Source organism: Xiphophorus hellerii, chromosome 12 (assembly GCF_003331165.1).
Source record: "Xiphophorus hellerii strain 12219 chromosome 12, Xiphophorus_hellerii-4.1, whole genome shotgun sequence".
In the NCBI taxonomy this organism is placed as follows: domain Eukaryota; kingdom Metazoa; phylum Chordata; class Actinopteri; order Cyprinodontiformes; family Poeciliidae; genus Xiphophorus; species Xiphophorus hellerii.
This window is the reverse complement of record NC_045683.1, coordinates 27,402,374-27,419,098: the sequence shown is the minus strand read 5'-3', so window position 1 is coordinate 27,419,098 and position 16,725 is coordinate 27,402,374. Positions and strand designations below refer to the sequence as shown.

The window sequence follows — 16,725 nt, the reverse complement described above, 5'->3', positions numbered from 1 at the left end:
AGTTTATTTTAATAAAAATACAGAATGCTAAAAGCACAAGAAGCATGTTCAAATCAGTTTTTTTTTTTAGGTGCACTTTTGCAAAGTTCCACATTCATTAACATTCAGAGACCAGAACTCGATCTCATCACCTAAGAGCACGAGAATGACGATACAATCTTCTTGGTGAAGTGGATTGTGCTCTTAGACAAAAGGTTAGAAAAATACATTCAGAACGTTTGTTGCTCTCAACTTGAGTGAGGATGGTGTCAATTTGGAAATATTTTTTTTTTTCCAACCTTCATCTAAACATAACTGACTCAGCTAGTTCTGAAAAACCTTAACATGTAACATGAATACGCGGTAAGCCACTTTGAGTCAGAACAAGACTCCTGGCACACAGCTTGGTTGATTAAAGTTGCTTTCCCCCCCCCCCAGGAGTCAAATTATTATTATTTTTTTTGCATCGTTAGAACGGATATAAATACTGGATGCAACTCGTCTAGTCACATAAGGCAGCTTCTGCTTAGTTGACATGTTATCTCAAATGGATCCTCAAGATATTAAACAAGTGTGGATGGTGGTGTTGGGTCACACCGCCCTCTAGTGCTCAAAACAAAAACCAACAAAAAATCCCCACCCTATTAAATCAGCTTTAAATCTGATCTCCGGATAGGAAAAAAACAAATTAAACCTGACTTATGGTTGGTTAGTGCCAATTATGCACTGAAGGACATGCTTATGACATGGAAAAAACCAAACAGGAAATGGCACTGTTTAAGGCTGCCCTTAATGGGATGCAGAATGTCAAAACATATTGGAGCCATCTGGTAGACATGAAAAAAAATGCTAATTTTTTACTACAGATCAACACAAAAATATGGAAGATCTTCGCTTTTTTTCTCTCCTTTTGTCTCCTCATACATTTCATGTACGAGCTAAAGTGAGTCTAAACCGACAGAACAAATCAATCACTTCAGAAAATTAAGGCGATTCCTGAACTGAGGAACAACACAGGAAATGGCAGTTTTAAACACCATTAATAAAAACATTTCTTATTTTTTGTGCTACTGACCAACATACAAAAAAATATTTAAAATATTGACAATTTTTTTTTACTCGTTTTAGTATTTTCCACGACATTGTTCGGTGACAGAATCCTGACGGCTGTGGGTTGTTGTTTTTTTAAGTGACCGGCTGAACATTTTTTTTTTTTGGAAGGGGGGAGAAGTGTGGCATGTGTTCACAATATAATAAAAAAAAAAAAAAAGAAAGAAAAAAGTGGACTCCGGCTATGATCAGAGGTGTTTTCACAGTTGCCACGAACACATTTTCATGAATTTCGACATAGTTCCACACCCGTACAGTACGTCAACAAACATTTCAAATGCTCCATTTTTTTTTTTTTTTTTTTTTTTTTTACAGTCTAATGTTGATGAGAATTCCTGCTTTACATTAGTAGTACCATACATCATTGATACAAATCTTCCAGACACTTGTGCATATTTCTGTCAAGTTTGGTGGTTTCTGAGCTCTGGGTGTTGTGACCTGGGTGTAGCTGGGGTGGAGGGCGTGTGTGTGTGTGTGTGTGTGTGTGTGTGTTGGTAGAAGTGAGGAAGAGAGAGGCGGGTGGGGGTAGGGGGGGCAGTTTAGAATAGCGGCTCACTCAGGTGCTTGCAGCGGAGGCGTTGGATGTAGCTGACGTTGGCAGGGCTGTACCGGCTGGGACTAAAGTCTGGCGAGGCAGCGTGGCGGACCGGACTAAAGCGACCGGTGGGAGACATCAGGCCGCTGCCGGGGGAACCGGGGGTCTGCTGCTGCTGCTGCATCCTGAGTCGGGGTTTCACGGCAGGGCTTGGCCAGCTAAGCAACAAACACAACACAGGTTAGGCTTTCCTGTATCGCCTGTTCAAAAGTAAGTAATGTGGCATGCATCTGCATCTAAAACAGTCTTCTACAGTTTTAAAAAAAGAAATAAATAAATCACAGAGTACTGTTCAATCCAACGCCTGAAAACTAAACGAGTTTGGGCCAAGCTCCTGTTGCTAGAAAAAAAAAATGTATTGTGCACTCAGTAAATCTGGTTTTATGTATATTAAAAAAAAAAGTACATTTCCAGAACACTATCCTTATTATGCGGTTCCATCCTTCAACAGGAAGTAGGGCTGTAGCCGACTAGTATTTTAGTAATTGAGAATTGTATTGATTATTCTGACGATTAATCGACTAATCAGACAAAAAAAAAAAGAGAGAATATGCTCCAGATTTTTCATTCATCAACTTAAGCCTCTTTTGTATATTAAAAATACATAAAAACATGCAAATAAAAAATTCAACTGAGAAATTGTATTGCCTAAAAAGCAATAGCAGCGTCCCTTTAGTGTACGCTTGATCATTTGTGATGTACTCTACACTACATCTGACAAAAAAAAAAAAAAAAAAAAATCGATCAACACGTGAATTAATTAATCAATACAGTGCGGCGCTGATCTGTCGATAATTTTTTTTGCTTAACAAAAATCATAAATGCACAGCGAAAGATGCTTAACAGAAGATTTTTATTTATGTATTCATTTATTTACAGAATCTAAACGAGGTGAATCTAAACATGGCACTAAAAATTCTGGGTAGAACATATTTATAAACAAAGGTTTATCAAAAATGCTAGGTGTTTATATATATATTTTTGGTTTTAGCTTAATTACTGCTCCGAGTATGTTGTTCTTTCAACAAATGGCCTTTTTTAAAAGTCTGTATACTCCAGTTAACGATTAATCGATTACTAAATTAGTCAATTATTTCAGTAATCGACTAATCACGATTAATCCTTTCAGTGCATCCTTTTTATTTCCTTCTACTTCACAACATGCTGGTCTATAAAATGAAATCCCAATAACTCTGTACTTGCTGAACAACAACATGTGAAAAAATTCCCATGTGAATAGTTTCAGAAGACACTGAAGACTACGTAGTCCTGCAGATATTCAGGCAGTGCCTTTGGGTGTTGGAAGGAGTCCAACTGGTGTGACTGGAAATATTCGCAGATTAAGATTGTGAAAACAGTACTCTTCAATAGAGTTTAGGAGTGGTTAGGATCATATATAATATATATATATTATAATCTGAAGTCATCAGATACTGAAAGCGCAAAAAAAAAAAAAAAAGAAAGAAAGAAAAAGACTGCCGACCCACTGACCTCTGCATGTCCGATGGAGAGTACGACTTCATTGTGCTCTTCCACTTATGCACACTGGGATACTTCTGTGGATCGATATCAGCGTCCCGCAACGCTGACATGACCTCGCTGTCCAGCTTAGTGGGCGAGTCACTGTTAAAGCACGCAGGATTCATCAGCTGCATTGTTATCAAAACACTCATTCCCCACCTGTCATGACCCGCTGTGGAAGTAAAGCTGGAGTAGAAGCTGCTGCTGCTTCACACTAGACTCAACAGGACCCAAAATATGAAGCTTTAGCTGTTGCCTTTAGAGCAAGGGTGTCCAAAGTGTGGCCGAGGGGCCATTTGTGGCACAAATAAATAGTTTATATTCATGCAAAGAAAACAGTCTTAGAGAAAAATGTTCTCTGCCTTTCAAAAAAAAGAAGGAAATTTTAAAATCTAATAGTGGAAGATTGAAGCTGAGCCAGACCTTAGAAGGGGCTTATAGGGGCAGCAGCCCAGGGCCACGAGTTTTGTGGGCGGCCTAAAGAAATGTTTTGTTTTTTTTGTATATATTGTGTATGTTTTACAAACATTACATTAAACTCATGGACTCATTTTGCATGTGTTTTTTTGTTTAATAAAGTTTGATTTTTATTAGTTCAATCTGCACTCAAATCTTTGAAAATGATCTTTTTGGGGCCATCAGCCATACGTTTTAAACTGTTTATTATTGTTTGGATGAGAACTGTATTTTTGTTTTCTTGGTATAGGGCACCAAAACTGACTCCAACCCAGGGGCCCCTTATTCTTTTAAATAAGGCCGTGCACACAAGACGAAGGACTCATCTTTTATCAACCAGATAAAAGATGAGTAAAACGTTTTTCATGTTGATTCAGTTTCATAGTAACCAGGACAGCAAACATCTACTTTTGTTGCATCCATTCTGAAAACTTGGCTAAAAATTGCAAGATTTTTTTAAATGAACAACCGATAAATAAAAAAAATCCAAAGATAGTAAAGTAATCGTCTTTAAGAACGTTGTTCAGAGATTTTGTTTCAGTTTTACGATAATCTGCAGCTCCCTTTTCTACATACTGTGTTTTGTTTATAGTCATTCAAGCAAAGAGTTTGTAAAAACTTTTTAAATTAAAATAGAAAAAAAATAATACTAATAACATTTTGAGGCCTGGCCTACCACAATAACAGATTTTACTGGATGATAAATTGTCCCAGAAATTATTGCAACTAATGGCATAACAATGTCAGATCGCACTACCAAAAGGTGAATAAACCTTGATTTTGTACAGAACACCCCACATCGCAACTATAAGAAATTTTACATAACCAAATAAAAAAACAACCCAAAAGTCATAAATAAAACTACAAATAAAATTAATTATGAAGTCTCCGTGAACAAATATTAATCATCATAATGGAAGTGATCGCGCTCATTTTAATTTATCATGCAATTAATTGACTTACTGCGACTGGCGTATTTGTGGACCACAATCATTTTCAACTTGATGGTTTCGGCCAACATGGTGAAACGTTTGGACACCCCTGCTTTAGAGCTTTACTTAAGCAATAATAATATACAGTATGAAATGACTAACTTCCTCCTGATGTCGCTAAAGATGTAAAAACAGCAACGGAAAGCGACGCGACTCACCCCTCGATAAAAAGTCCTCTCCTAAAGTGCGGCGGGGTCCTGGGTAGGAACTCGTGGGAGTTATCTAGAGACTTGTACGAAGATCCCGAGGAGCCGGAGCTGCTCAGGTCCCGGCCTCCGTGGTCCCACGACTTGGATCTCGCGCAGAAGTTGCGCACCCCAGACGCTGACCCTCTAGTCCTCCCCAGCGACTCCAGACTCTCCTCGGCGGTTAAGTATTCGTCTGAGCTACCGCTGCTGCTACCGCTCCCGCTGCTCTCCGCCCGGTCCCTGCCGTCCTGCCGAAGCGACAGGCGGTTCAGGCCCGAGCTGAGGTCCGTGGCTGAGAAGGAGCTGCACGAGTTGCGGCCGTCCTTGTGCCGGTTCCTGCTGCCGCCCCGCCGCTCGAAGTATCCGGCGGGGCTGTCTGCGGGCTCGCGGAGCGACATGCGCTCGAACTCCGCCATCAGGTTGGAGATGGGCGACAGCATGCAGGAGGAGGACGGAGAGCCGCGTGGGGACGCCTTTTCTCCGTTGTGAGTTCTATCCCTGGACGAGGACAAGGAAGAGGAGGCGCACGCTCCGCTTTTGCAGACGACGCCGGGCGACAGGAGGCCGTCGTCGCAGCAGCACAGCAGGTCCCGCTCGGCGGCGTTCTCGATCAAGTCGGCCCCACGGTGGCGCAGCGCGATGTGGAACTCCCGGCCGCCCACGGCGCCCTTCAAGGTGTCTTTGGACACGGCGGACGAGGTGATGCTGGAGAGCGCCGCGTTTTGACGGTTCTTTATCTCCTCCAGGCTGATGTCGTCACCCTCATCTAGGAAGGCACCGACTGAAATGGAGTTGCAGAATTTTTTGGGCTTGCCTTGGAACACAAAGAATAATCGAGATGGATTTATTAAGAAAGGAGCCAATTACAAAAGAAGCATGCAAATCCATGACTTCCTATGGCAATTTCTAGGAATGGGCCGTACGGACTTACAAGTTTTATCACGATATTTTGTGGAACTGTTGTGATAACATTAAAAAGTACAACAAGAACTATTTACCACTTTTTTTTTAGGTAAATGTATGGCTGACAAAAATAAATACTGTTATTGAAAAGCATTTCCATTTGTAAAATGCTTCTTTAGGACAACAGTAACAAAAAATGTGATTTGAATCACTAAACTGCACATTTAATCATGCTTCAAAATGTATTAATATTCATTGAACAAACAGTGGAGAGGTCCTTCAAACATCATCCATTAAAATTTATTGTGAGAACAATAACATTTATCATGACAAGTACAACAATAAATCACAATTTAATTCATTTATCATCTTTTTTAATGCTTATTACGATTAATTTATTGTGATAAAATCAAACAACACGATTATTCGGGTAAAAACAAGAGGTGCACCGATTGTCGTTTTCTGGCTGATCACCGATCTTTAAAAAGCCCGATCTGCTGATTCAGGTTTTGGCCGATACAGATTTTTTTTGTCTGAAAAGTTGCTAAATATAGGGACAAAAGTCACTTAAATTGACAACAGTGGGGCGACTACCATTACTCTCACATGCGTGAAGGCGTGACTTGGTGGGCTGATTTTCAGATCTTTGCCGAGGTACATAAGATTGGTGGATGAGTTCGGTTCGTGTAAATATCGGTCTGTCGCGATCTCCCAAAATTAAGGAAATCGATGCAGATTCATCAGTGCACCTCTAGTTCATTTGTTTTCTATTCCACTAACTAAGACTTTGCAGCTTCTCAATAAACAGAAGGCACCTACCTGGCGAGGGAGTTTTGAACCTGTTGCTGGTCTCGTTTGGCCCCGCCCCTTCATGAGCCCGGTGATTAAAATCCTTCTTGCTCAGATACTCCTCCAGCTTACGGAGCCCCTCGGAGGAGGACAGATCCACAAAACAGTCCAGGAAGCCCCAATACTCAGCCCAGGGGTGCCCCATCTCATGAGCCAGGTCTCTGAATTCGAAGAAGTTATTGATTACTCAGTGGTTAAGACAGCAGAAACCTTCTACTCACTATTGTCAGGACTGTGAGGCTTAGGACGTACCTGCCCACCCTCTCAGCCCCTCTGTCCGGGTCGGATTTAAGAATGTGGTGGAAGAACTCAGCCCGGTCTCTTGGTGGCGTCTTCCAGGACCGACGAAAATCATCCGCCTGCAGGATATGACGATACGTTGCTGTCAACAACTGGTGACGGTGGTTAATTTTGGGGATAGAGCATCCAAGCTACAGAGTAGTGAACTTGCTTTAGACGGGCTAAGTGGGCCGGCGAAGGCTGTGACCGTCATCCAAGGATCTGTGGGGCTCCTTGTGTGTCGCTGGATCAGAGAGAGGCTCTCCGAGGACTCTGGCGACCAGGAAGCACCGATGATGGGCAGAGAGGTGTTGTCGGTCGCCCTCAGTAAGGGAATATAGCAGCGGTCTGTGAGGCAACGCAACATAAACTTTACATAGGTTTTTGTGGCCATGCGTCTAATTTGGATAACATTTTCACTCCAGACAAACAGCTCAAGCGATAACTGAGTGCCGTCACGTTGTGGATTGCCACAAGAACGTGAGTTGGTGTATTTAGCTGGCGGCCATTTAGGAAATGCACCAGCACCAAGTTCTAAAATCATGACAGTACTGGTCTACAAGCAGCATCTGTCATTTGTAAAACCCAGAATTTAAAAAAAAAAAAAAAATCCAGAGGATTCTTATTTTAAAGGGGCGGTATTATGTATTTTCCATGCACATCAAGTAGGAAAACAGATGAATGATTTCTCTATAAAAATATCAAAAGTTATAGTCATCCAGAAATGTACAAATATCATGAAATGTTCAAGGTTTTGGGAAGCTTTTACCAATACAAACCTTGAGTGAAAATAATTGCAGAATATCTAATTTACACTTTCACAAGAGAGACTATGGCTAGGTTTTCTGTAACTATTGAGAGCATGACTGATTATTAATTATTAATATCAAGACCAGAGTTAGCATCCTATCATGTCTTCTAGAGAGAGTGTCTATCTTACATAGCTTTGCAGTTTAACTGGATTTGACTAAATTATCTGAAATTGGTCCCCAGCATCGCATGGTAGTGCTGTTAGCTTTTCTAACAGCACTACCTGTGTTTATTACCCGTACCTTAACTATGAGATAACCAAGACTGGAAACATTCCCTAATAAACAGTGATCTGTGTGGGTCTCCTCACTGATAGTAAAACTAGCTAACTTTTAGTCTTCCATCAGTTCCATCTTCCACACTGAACAGTGAGTGTTAGCTCGATCTTTTGGGGCTCATGTACAGAAAGCGTCTTTATCTTCTGACCAGCCAATCATCAATCAGCTGACCCCCATGAGCTTTGAACAAATAGTTTTGGTCCTTAACATAACTTAAAAAGTCCAAATCAAATTCAAAACTCCATGATGTAACATTCCTCATTAGCTTGTTCCTTCTTGGTACATGCAACTCCATATTAGGCAAAAGGAAGAACAAACAGAGGTCATCCTTACCCTCCAAGTAGTCACTTATTCTCTGTTTCACTTCTGCAGTTTTATTTTTCCTGCTACAAATAAGCTGTGGAAGGAAAGGAAAACAAATGAGCAATGCCAAGTCTGCACACGCCACTGTTGTCAGAACAATTTGCCCATCTATAATTAGCTTCCATTATTTAGTCAGTGACTGCCAACATATTTGAAAAAGGTCACACCCTCTGCAGCTACTCACACACAACATAAAAATAAGCATGGTTGTTCTCTAGCTAGCTGACTGACAGCTCTGACTGTGTGCATTCACATGTTAATGAAGCCTTTCTTTGTGACAACGCAGTAAATATTGACTAGGAGTTTGTCAAGATGAGGAAGTGTTTATAACTCCTTACGTCAGAAGGCTTCTGGCCGTCCCGGTTCTTGCAGTTCTTCTCGATGTCGGGGTGCGAGCAGAGCACGTTGACCACATCCGGACATCCAAACTTACAGGCAAAGTGGAGCGGCGTTTCAAAGCTCTGAAGCAGAAACGAAAAACTCTCCTTATGCGTCTCGAAACGACGTGCAAGTCAATGGGGTTGAGGTTATGGAGCTAAAACTGACAGCCTTATCTGGAGTGTTGAGGTAAAGATCTACAATGTAGCGGATTCGTTTCTGCAGCATGACTTCCTGGTCGTCTGGGTACATGAGGCGCATGAACTCGGGGTTTTCCAGGGTGTCCAGTAGCAGCTGAGCGATCCCCGCCTGGTTCTCCTTGGCCGCCACATGCATCACATTGTACCGGCAACCCTCCTGACGGTAGAAAAAAAAAAAAAAATAGACGCACAAAAAAAATAACGTATAGAAATGATACTCAGAAATCAACTTGGCCAGCTGAAGTTACAAATTTGTCAGCGTCCGCTTATTTTTAAAGAATGAAGGCTCAAAACTGCCATTATTGTTAGTATTATGTTGAAATGCCTCATATCGAGACACTATGTAGTGAATTTATGCAATCAAGAGACAAAGGCAACAATTCATCAGATGAATCAATTATTGAAATAATTGTTAATTTACATATTAGTTTAGGGTATACAGACTTAAAAGAGCCATTTGAAAAATGCGCAGCAGTAATTAAGCCAAAACTATACAAAAATAGTTTTCGCTGACTGAACAAACTGAAGTTGTGTTGTTTTTATACGTTTGACCAGTTTGTGACACTATTGGTGTATTCAAGAGCGCTATGCTGGTGCACAGTAGTAAACATATTTTTCATTCAGTACATTTATATTTGTGTTTTTTATTTAAAAAGAAACATTTCAAGTCTATTCAACACTGTTCTTCTGTATCGGATCATATCAGCCAATACTAAATCTCAGATATCTGTATCGGTATCGGAAGTGAAATAGTGGATCACACATCCCTATTAGTTTTAGCTTCATTGGGGTCAGATTTACTGAAGGCATCTCATTTTAGAAAAGAAAATGCGTATTTTCTTATTCTCCAACACTGGCTATGTTCTTCTTGATGCTGGCTGAAAGCAAGTTGCTGCTGCAGGCTGGCGCCGACAATGGAAAAGATGTTTACGCATCAACACACGTCAAGGTTCCAGGCCGGACTGGGTTCCTCTATTAATAGAAGAGACGTTCCAGAGTTTGTGGAACTTTGGCTTCAAAATTACAACCAAAGAGTCATCAGGTTTAGTAGGAATGGATACCCTTTCACTCTGGAAGTCGGCCGTTTAATTCAGATTTATTCTAATGTGGATTCATCCCCTTCGCCTGCCTTGCAAAAAAAAAACTTTATATTTTTTTAAATCTTTTTTCACGTTACAGCCGCAAACGCCTGGATTTCTTTGAGTTCATAGCTGTGAAGTAAAAGGAAAGGGATATATAGTTTCTAATTTTTAGTAAGAACATCCATCTGTATTTAGCCTCTCCCTCACAGCCCCACCCAATGAGTAGTTACTTTATAGAACCTCCTTTAGCTGAAATTACAGCTGCATGTCATTTATGGGACGTCCTCATTAACTTCGAACAGCTATAGCCTGAAAGTTTTGCTCATATATATATATATATATATATATATATATATATATTTATTTTTGCAAAATAGCTCAAGATTTTAACTTTGACTGGGTCTCAAACAGATGAACATGTTTTGATCTAAACCTCTGCAGCCTTTTTTGGGACCTACAACAATTTTTTTTCTATTATTTTGCATTTTGAATTAAAAATAAACAATAAACAGGTTGCTTTGTAACTCTGGGTCTATGTTTAAGGTTGCTCTGCTGAGAGGGAAACATATCCCAAGGTTCCAAGTGTTTTGGAGGCTCCATCTGGTTTTCTCCTTTTCTAGCATTGCCCTGTATTTAGGTCAAGCCTATTCATCAGCTTTGACCAGTTTCCCTAGCAACATAGACCTGCCACAACTATATTTCACAATGTGGATAGTGTGTGTAATAAAAATAACCTACTGGGTGTGAAAAATTTTAAGGTTTTGATAAAAACATCTCAAATACGTTTAAGTAAAACAGAAAAAAACAGAGAAGAGATTGGCTTTTGAATGTTCAGCAGATATTATTGCAAAGTTTGATTTCTCAGCTAAATCCAACACCTCTTCTGACTAACGGCCCCTCCTGCACGGGGGGGAAGCTTGTTCCAACAGAAAGCTGACACATTTGGTCTTGCACATTTTTGCCGTGGTTTAGGAGGCTGACTAAAAGCTTTTATCAATGCAAGTGTGACCTTTTCAAACACGGTTGGATTCTTCCTCTTTTATCTAATGCATAGACAATAGGGGAATTTCTGGAGTCCCGTTTGCCTAAATTAAATTTAATTCAGTCAGGCTGTATGCATAATACTGACACCAGAATTGATCAAAGTTCAGATCTGGGGGAAGAATACAAGAAAACCTCAGCAGGAAACCGGCTGCAAGTGTTCGACAGATTGGTAACAACTCAACGGTTCTGATGGTTGGAGTTGACTTTGAAAGAGATGACCATGAATGCACCACAGACCCCGTCACACCATTATGTTAGAGAGATCAGCTAAAGATTCTACAGAGACTGATACTAAATAAAAAAAACACAAATAAATGTAGGCAAAAAACCAAATCTGATAAAATGCAAGCTGAAATATTTGACCAACAAATCCCTACAATGTTGTTTTTAGCATCTACTAAAGAATTAGGGAAACTTTCAAATGTGACTCAAATGTACTTTTCCCCCCTCCAAACGCGACCCATATCCGGCTTTTCCACTGCAGGTAAAGCAGCCCCCCAAAAATTTCGGATTCGAAATCTATTTCCTACCCGAAATTTATCTGACTGCCGCGTTCTTTCTGACTTTTATTTCACTGATGTGAGACACGTCAAAATTTCTGCATCGGAAAAATCAAAATAATGTAAATCCAGACAAAAACAAAAGCTGGAGATTATGATTAAGAAAATATGAAAGAAGTGTGGAGCACATCACATCACAATTCCACCACTAACTCTGACTACACATCCAAACAGACTTCTCTACAGGAGTTGCAGTCAATGCTCCACAAAAGCCCATCACTATTAGTTGAGCTTTGTTACTATTATTATGATCCAACAACAATATCTACTCCTATTGCTGATTAACTCTAAACTCCATCCATAAATGGCTCAATCCAATACTTTTTCCATAAACGGTGCGCTGCTGTGTGACTGTAATTTCGCACCAAGTCCTGCTGTGTGAATGTAGCCGAACGCTAAATAACATCAAAATATTAACTTCCTGCTCTCACCTGGACAACAGTGGGATTATCCCCCGAGCCGATCAGGTAGCGAGGGTTGCTCCAGACGAGCTCGCTGAAGGCTTGCTCATCCCCCTTCTCCACGGCTTTCCGGAGCTTGGCTGTCAGGTCTTGACTCCTCGGGCTTTTAAAACTGTTGGCCTTCTCCCTGTTGATTGTGTCCACCTCCACGTGTTCTGTCATGCCAAAAAAAGTTAAAATAAAATAGCACCAGTATTCAAAGATCAAGCAAAAAAAAAAAAAAAAAAAAATTGTGATTTTATTCGTCTTTCATATAATGCGACAGGTCCGATCGCCACGCACACAATCCCACCTTTCCCGACAAATAGTCCGGGTTTGATGGGCGAGATGCAGGGTGTGGACTTGCTGGGAGATGGGCAGTAGTCACAGAGTCCCTTAGAGAACCTCTCCGCCTCTTCCCGGCTGGTAAAGGCTTTGAAGCGTGCACCCTTCCTGGTCTTTACAGCTTGAAGTGCGTCTTTCTTATCCGTGTAAACATGTGCTCCCTCTGCAGTACACACACACAAAGACACTCAACCCTGTTCGGTGATAACTACATTGCCGAGTGCTTCTAGGCCCAAATGTTTCCATCATGTTTACTTAATGTCATCATTACAATATTTACCAAAACCGTCACCAGATTTTCTAATAGTGTAACTTTCATCTACCTGATTTATAAAACTAATAGAGATATTTCCTAAATTTACGCTGATCTGTCACATAAAATCCCAATAAGAAAATGAAAATGAAGTTTGCGATTGCACCATGACAAAATGCGCCCACTCCAAAGTCCCTGGTGCGTGGTCGACATCAAAAGTCACGAAGGGTGACAGGAAGAACAGGAGCCAAATGTCCTGATCAACCTCACACTTTCTGTTCTGTTGCTTCCTGAAAGCTTTTCTGCTCTCCCCTGCTCCCCAATCATCTGTAATGTGAGCCTATTCAGGCAATTTTGAAAATGCTAAATTGTATGCTCCACAAGAAGTTAACTCATCACGTAATAAAAGTACAATGAGTTTATATGAGTTAATATAAAGCAAAATGATTTAGTTAAAGCAAAAATAGAGAAAAAAAACTACCCATGTAATGTTCAAAATAGACAAAAAGTTGCACATGTTGAGGGAGAAAAATTACAAAAAACAGAGGAGTTGACAACAGTCATTGGTAAACAGTCAGGATAAACTTTAGAAGGACTTCAGACTCAGTTAAAAATAGATAGATTCAAACGGCTATTTGCATACTAAGAAGAATCCATCAGTAAACAATGTGTTGTTTTTCATCCAAGAGAAACAGTTAAGAACAGTTACATGAACCCCAGTGGAGTAGGTTCTCCATCTTACCGGTTCGTGCCATCACGTCCTCCCACAGCGGACAAACTCCATAATAAAACGTCGGAGACGCTTGTGCTGGCTTTGAAGGGGTTTCTGCTTTGAACTGAGAGCTGCTGCAGTCGGCCGAGCTGTTAAAATCTGACTTTCCTGAGATCTCCTCTTCATCGGGAGGGTTTAGACCCACATCATATCCAAAGTCTAAATCTTCACCATTTCTCTGAGAGGTGCTGCTGTTGGCTGCAGCGGACTCAAGTGAAACTGCTGAGGTGTCACCTGCCGCAGGTTTGGAGAAACTGGCGGCACCGTCTGTGACCTGGGATGAACAGCTGCTGTCTGTTTCAGCGGCAGCAGCTCCCTCTTGTCCGGCCAGAACTCGGGCTAGCTTCCTCTCGTAGGTGGCTCGGGTCGTCGATGTGATGGGGCCACACTTTAGGTCTGCTCTGACGAACTCCTCGGACAGCTCGGCGGCGCTCAGCCCCCTCAGCCTGGTCAGAACCACCTCCATTCTTCAGCTCCCTGGAACGCAACACACACTCTAAGCAACTATGATCACTGCAATTCATAATTTTCATAAACACTGCGTAAAGAAGTGAATTAAGAGATGCACCAATCAGGCTTTTCCCAGCTGTCATAGATTTCCAGTTTTTTGTTTGTTTTTTCCTCCAAAAATATGTGCGGAAGCGTTATCTGATTTTTATCAAGCTCGAAAAGTGCATCAAAGTTGGTTGGATGAGCTGATGTACTGAAAAAATGTTGCAGTTCTTAGTTATAATTCAATAAATACAATTGAGTTCAGTCTATTTATATAGTGCCAGTTCACAACAAAGGTCAAGGCACTTTACAAAAGAAAAGAAATCAATTCTATCCACACGTACATTCCAGTTGTTCCTTGTTATCACACAGTACAGTAAGCGCAATTAATTATTCAAAGTAGATTAAAACGTTTCTACATAAGGAAATCCAGCAGATTCCATCGAGTCATTTGACTTTGTTTTTCATTTAAATATTTGACTTGATAATTACAGATTGCATCAACAATGCAAAATCAGCAAATTCCACATTCTTGTCGACTGGTTGGAGAATCTCTATGCATAAAGAAATTTAAAACCTTAGTGACAGTGAGAAAGAAAAATATGGCACCATCTTAATATGCATATTATACAAAAAAAACAAATACAAAATTATAGAATTGAAAATTTTTGTATAAATTAAATTATAAGGCTATAAATAACTTAATTTGAGTATCTCTGAAGGTGCACAACATCCAGGAAATAAACGAACTAAAACGTGACATAGGGATTGACATCTCTAACTTATTTTAACCCAATCTTTTCGAATGTTGCCTAAGTTTAAATGTGAATTTCATCACTTTTTCTAACATTAAGGAGCTTTTTAAGAGATAAAATATGCTAGCCGACGACAAACAGGCGTTTCTTTTTCATTGTGTAGGACGTATTTAATATTTATAATAGCTTTCTATCATTCAAATTAATTTCAATGCACGGTTATTAATGGAGTACTTTAAAGAAACACTCGTAAAAATGTGTACTAACAGTAAAAATTTCACTCCGAACATAATTTGAGAAGGACAGACGACACTAAAGTTGGGCTAGCCTCGGCTGGCTAGGATGCTAACAGGAAGGCTCGAGATAAGAAGCCGGGGAGTGAGAGCGTACGAAAGCTAACACACGGCTCACGTCAAACCGCTTCGCTTTGTTACGGCGGAAATTATTAATGCTGAATAAAAGGACGAATGCAACTGCTTAGCGAGCTGAAAACGGGGAGTCAATATTGGACTGTACTTTCGCATGCTGTCACGCCCAAGTATGTCATTCGAGACGGGTTTTTCGGACAAATCTGATGCGTGGAAATGATGCTGATAAACATCCACGTGTTTAAGCGATGGCATCCATCTGCAATAATGTCCTTATACTCACCGAGGAACATCTCGCTGCAGAGGTTCGCAGGTGTGGAGTACCGGTTAGTTTTGCACAGATAAACTTAGACACAAAGCTCAAGACGGTCTGGAACAGCCTCATTGTTTACAACATGTCATGCGCATGCTCACTTTAAAGGGAGGGCGCGCGTCGCATTCGCGGCCCGAAGGAAAATCCAAAACCCCACGGCTTGAAAGCGATAACCACCGAGCCACAAAACGATTAAACAGAAAACAACAACAATGTTTCAGTGTTGAATACAAAACACCAGAGACAGATTTCAACATCAGACGGGTCTCGCTGATTAACTTCTACAGCACTGCACTATTTTTATAAGCATCCTAACCTTTTGTAAACAAATACAAAAAATTATTTGCACGCACCAGCTATGCATAGCATTCTAACCACTGACAGGTAAAGGGAATAACACTGACGGTCTCATCCTTATGCCACATACTAGTGGATGGAACCAATTGGGCAGCAAGTACAATTTTGTCTCTCATTGCAGAGTCGTTATCCTGCTTAAATGAGCCTGAAACGGTGATCTAGCCTTCAAATTCCCAAGGTCTCAATCAAGTCGAGCATCCGTGAAATATGACCAAAAAAGTCCGATCCAGGGAGGCTCCACCTGGCAACTTACACGATCTGCAGCTAAACCACAGCCCCTCTCAGGTACTGAGTGACCCTATGCCTGTATGTGTCAAGACTGATTTGGCAACAAATAGGGAACAAACACACAGATGGCCAAGTTATTATACCTAATCGGTGTGTGTACGTATTTTCCGTGTGGCGTGAACGCAGCACCTTGCACTAAAAAGCAAGACGTGAACGCTTGATAAACTTGATATCACGTTTCTCTTGCCAACATGAGATATGACAGCTTATGACGAAACGTTTGAACATGCAGAAACGTAAACATAGCTATAAAATATATAACCGATATGTATGTGAGCCAACGTATGCTTAACACGTTTAAGGCGTAACTAATTCCTCTACAAGGGTATGCCTGTGAAACAGTGTGTTAGATATGGACTCGGAAAAAACTTTACAGCGACACCAGCTTAATGATTTGGTGTAAGGAACAGTTTGTACGGTGTCATTAGCCGACTAGCATGACAAGCTAGTGGTTACACACCACAAACACTCGAAACTAACCTGGATATTAATCAGTGACTTTGCTACAGATAAATAATTTTCAGCCCCAGTTATACAATATTTGCAACTAAAACATAATGCTTTGCTGGCTAGAAATAAATATTTTAAATGAAGTATGCCAACCTCCTCCTCCTCTCTCCCCGGCTGCTAATGCTAGGTGTCTTCTCACCGCGACGCTTTCAAAATGCTGAGCGTCAGGACCCTCTTTCGTCCAACATATCGCCTGAACAAAATTACGCCTTTAACGTTGAATTGTAAGGGACAACAATACCTAA

General features: G+C 40.7%; 1 protein-coding gene across 2 annotated transcripts; it reads right to left on the bottom strand.

Moving 5' to 3' along the window:
- Positions 1 to 57: 57 nt before the first annotated feature.
- ankle2 (ankyrin repeat and LEM domain containing 2) lies at positions 58 to 16,660 on the bottom strand. 2 transcript variants are annotated; one of them, XM_032578099.1, is made up of 13 exons: positions 16,574 to 16,660; positions 13,368 to 13,874; positions 12,341 to 12,535; positions 12,019 to 12,203; positions 8,870 to 9,058; positions 8,662 to 8,784; positions 8,294 to 8,357; positions 7,045 to 7,220; positions 6,846 to 6,952; positions 6,564 to 6,754; positions 4,812 to 5,655; positions 3,176 to 3,307; positions 58 to 1,842 (listed from the first exon to the last, which is right to left on the bottom strand). In XM_032578099.1, exons 2-13 carry the CDS (start codon positions 13,861 to 13,863, stop codon positions 1,629 to 1,631), a joined length of 2,916 nt encoding a protein of 971 aa, XP_032433990.1. In that variant the 5' UTR covers positions 13,864 to 13,874; positions 16,574 to 16,660; the 3' UTR covers positions 58 to 1,628. The 2 variants fall into 2 exon arrangements, with proteins under 2 accessions (XP_032433990.1, XP_032433989.1); XM_032578098.1 differs by lacking the exon at positions 16,574 to 16,660 and adding an exon at positions 15,296 to 15,487.
- Between the last annotated feature and the right edge of the window lie 65 nt (positions 16,661 to 16,725).

Coding starts and splice junctions, on each gene's coding strand:
- ankle2 (XM_032578099.1), bottom strand. CDS start 13,863: ATGGAGGTGGTTCTGACCAGGCTGAGGGGGCTGAGCGCCGCCGAGCTG. Junction 8,785..8,869: donor TCAACACTCCAGATAAGGCT/GTCAGTTTTAGC, acceptor TTTCTGCTTCAG/AGCTTTGAAACGCCGCTCCA. Junction 6,755..6,845: donor GGGGCTGAGAGGGTGGGCAG/GTACGTCCTAAG, acceptor CTTCGAATTCAG/AGACCTGGCTCATGAGATGG.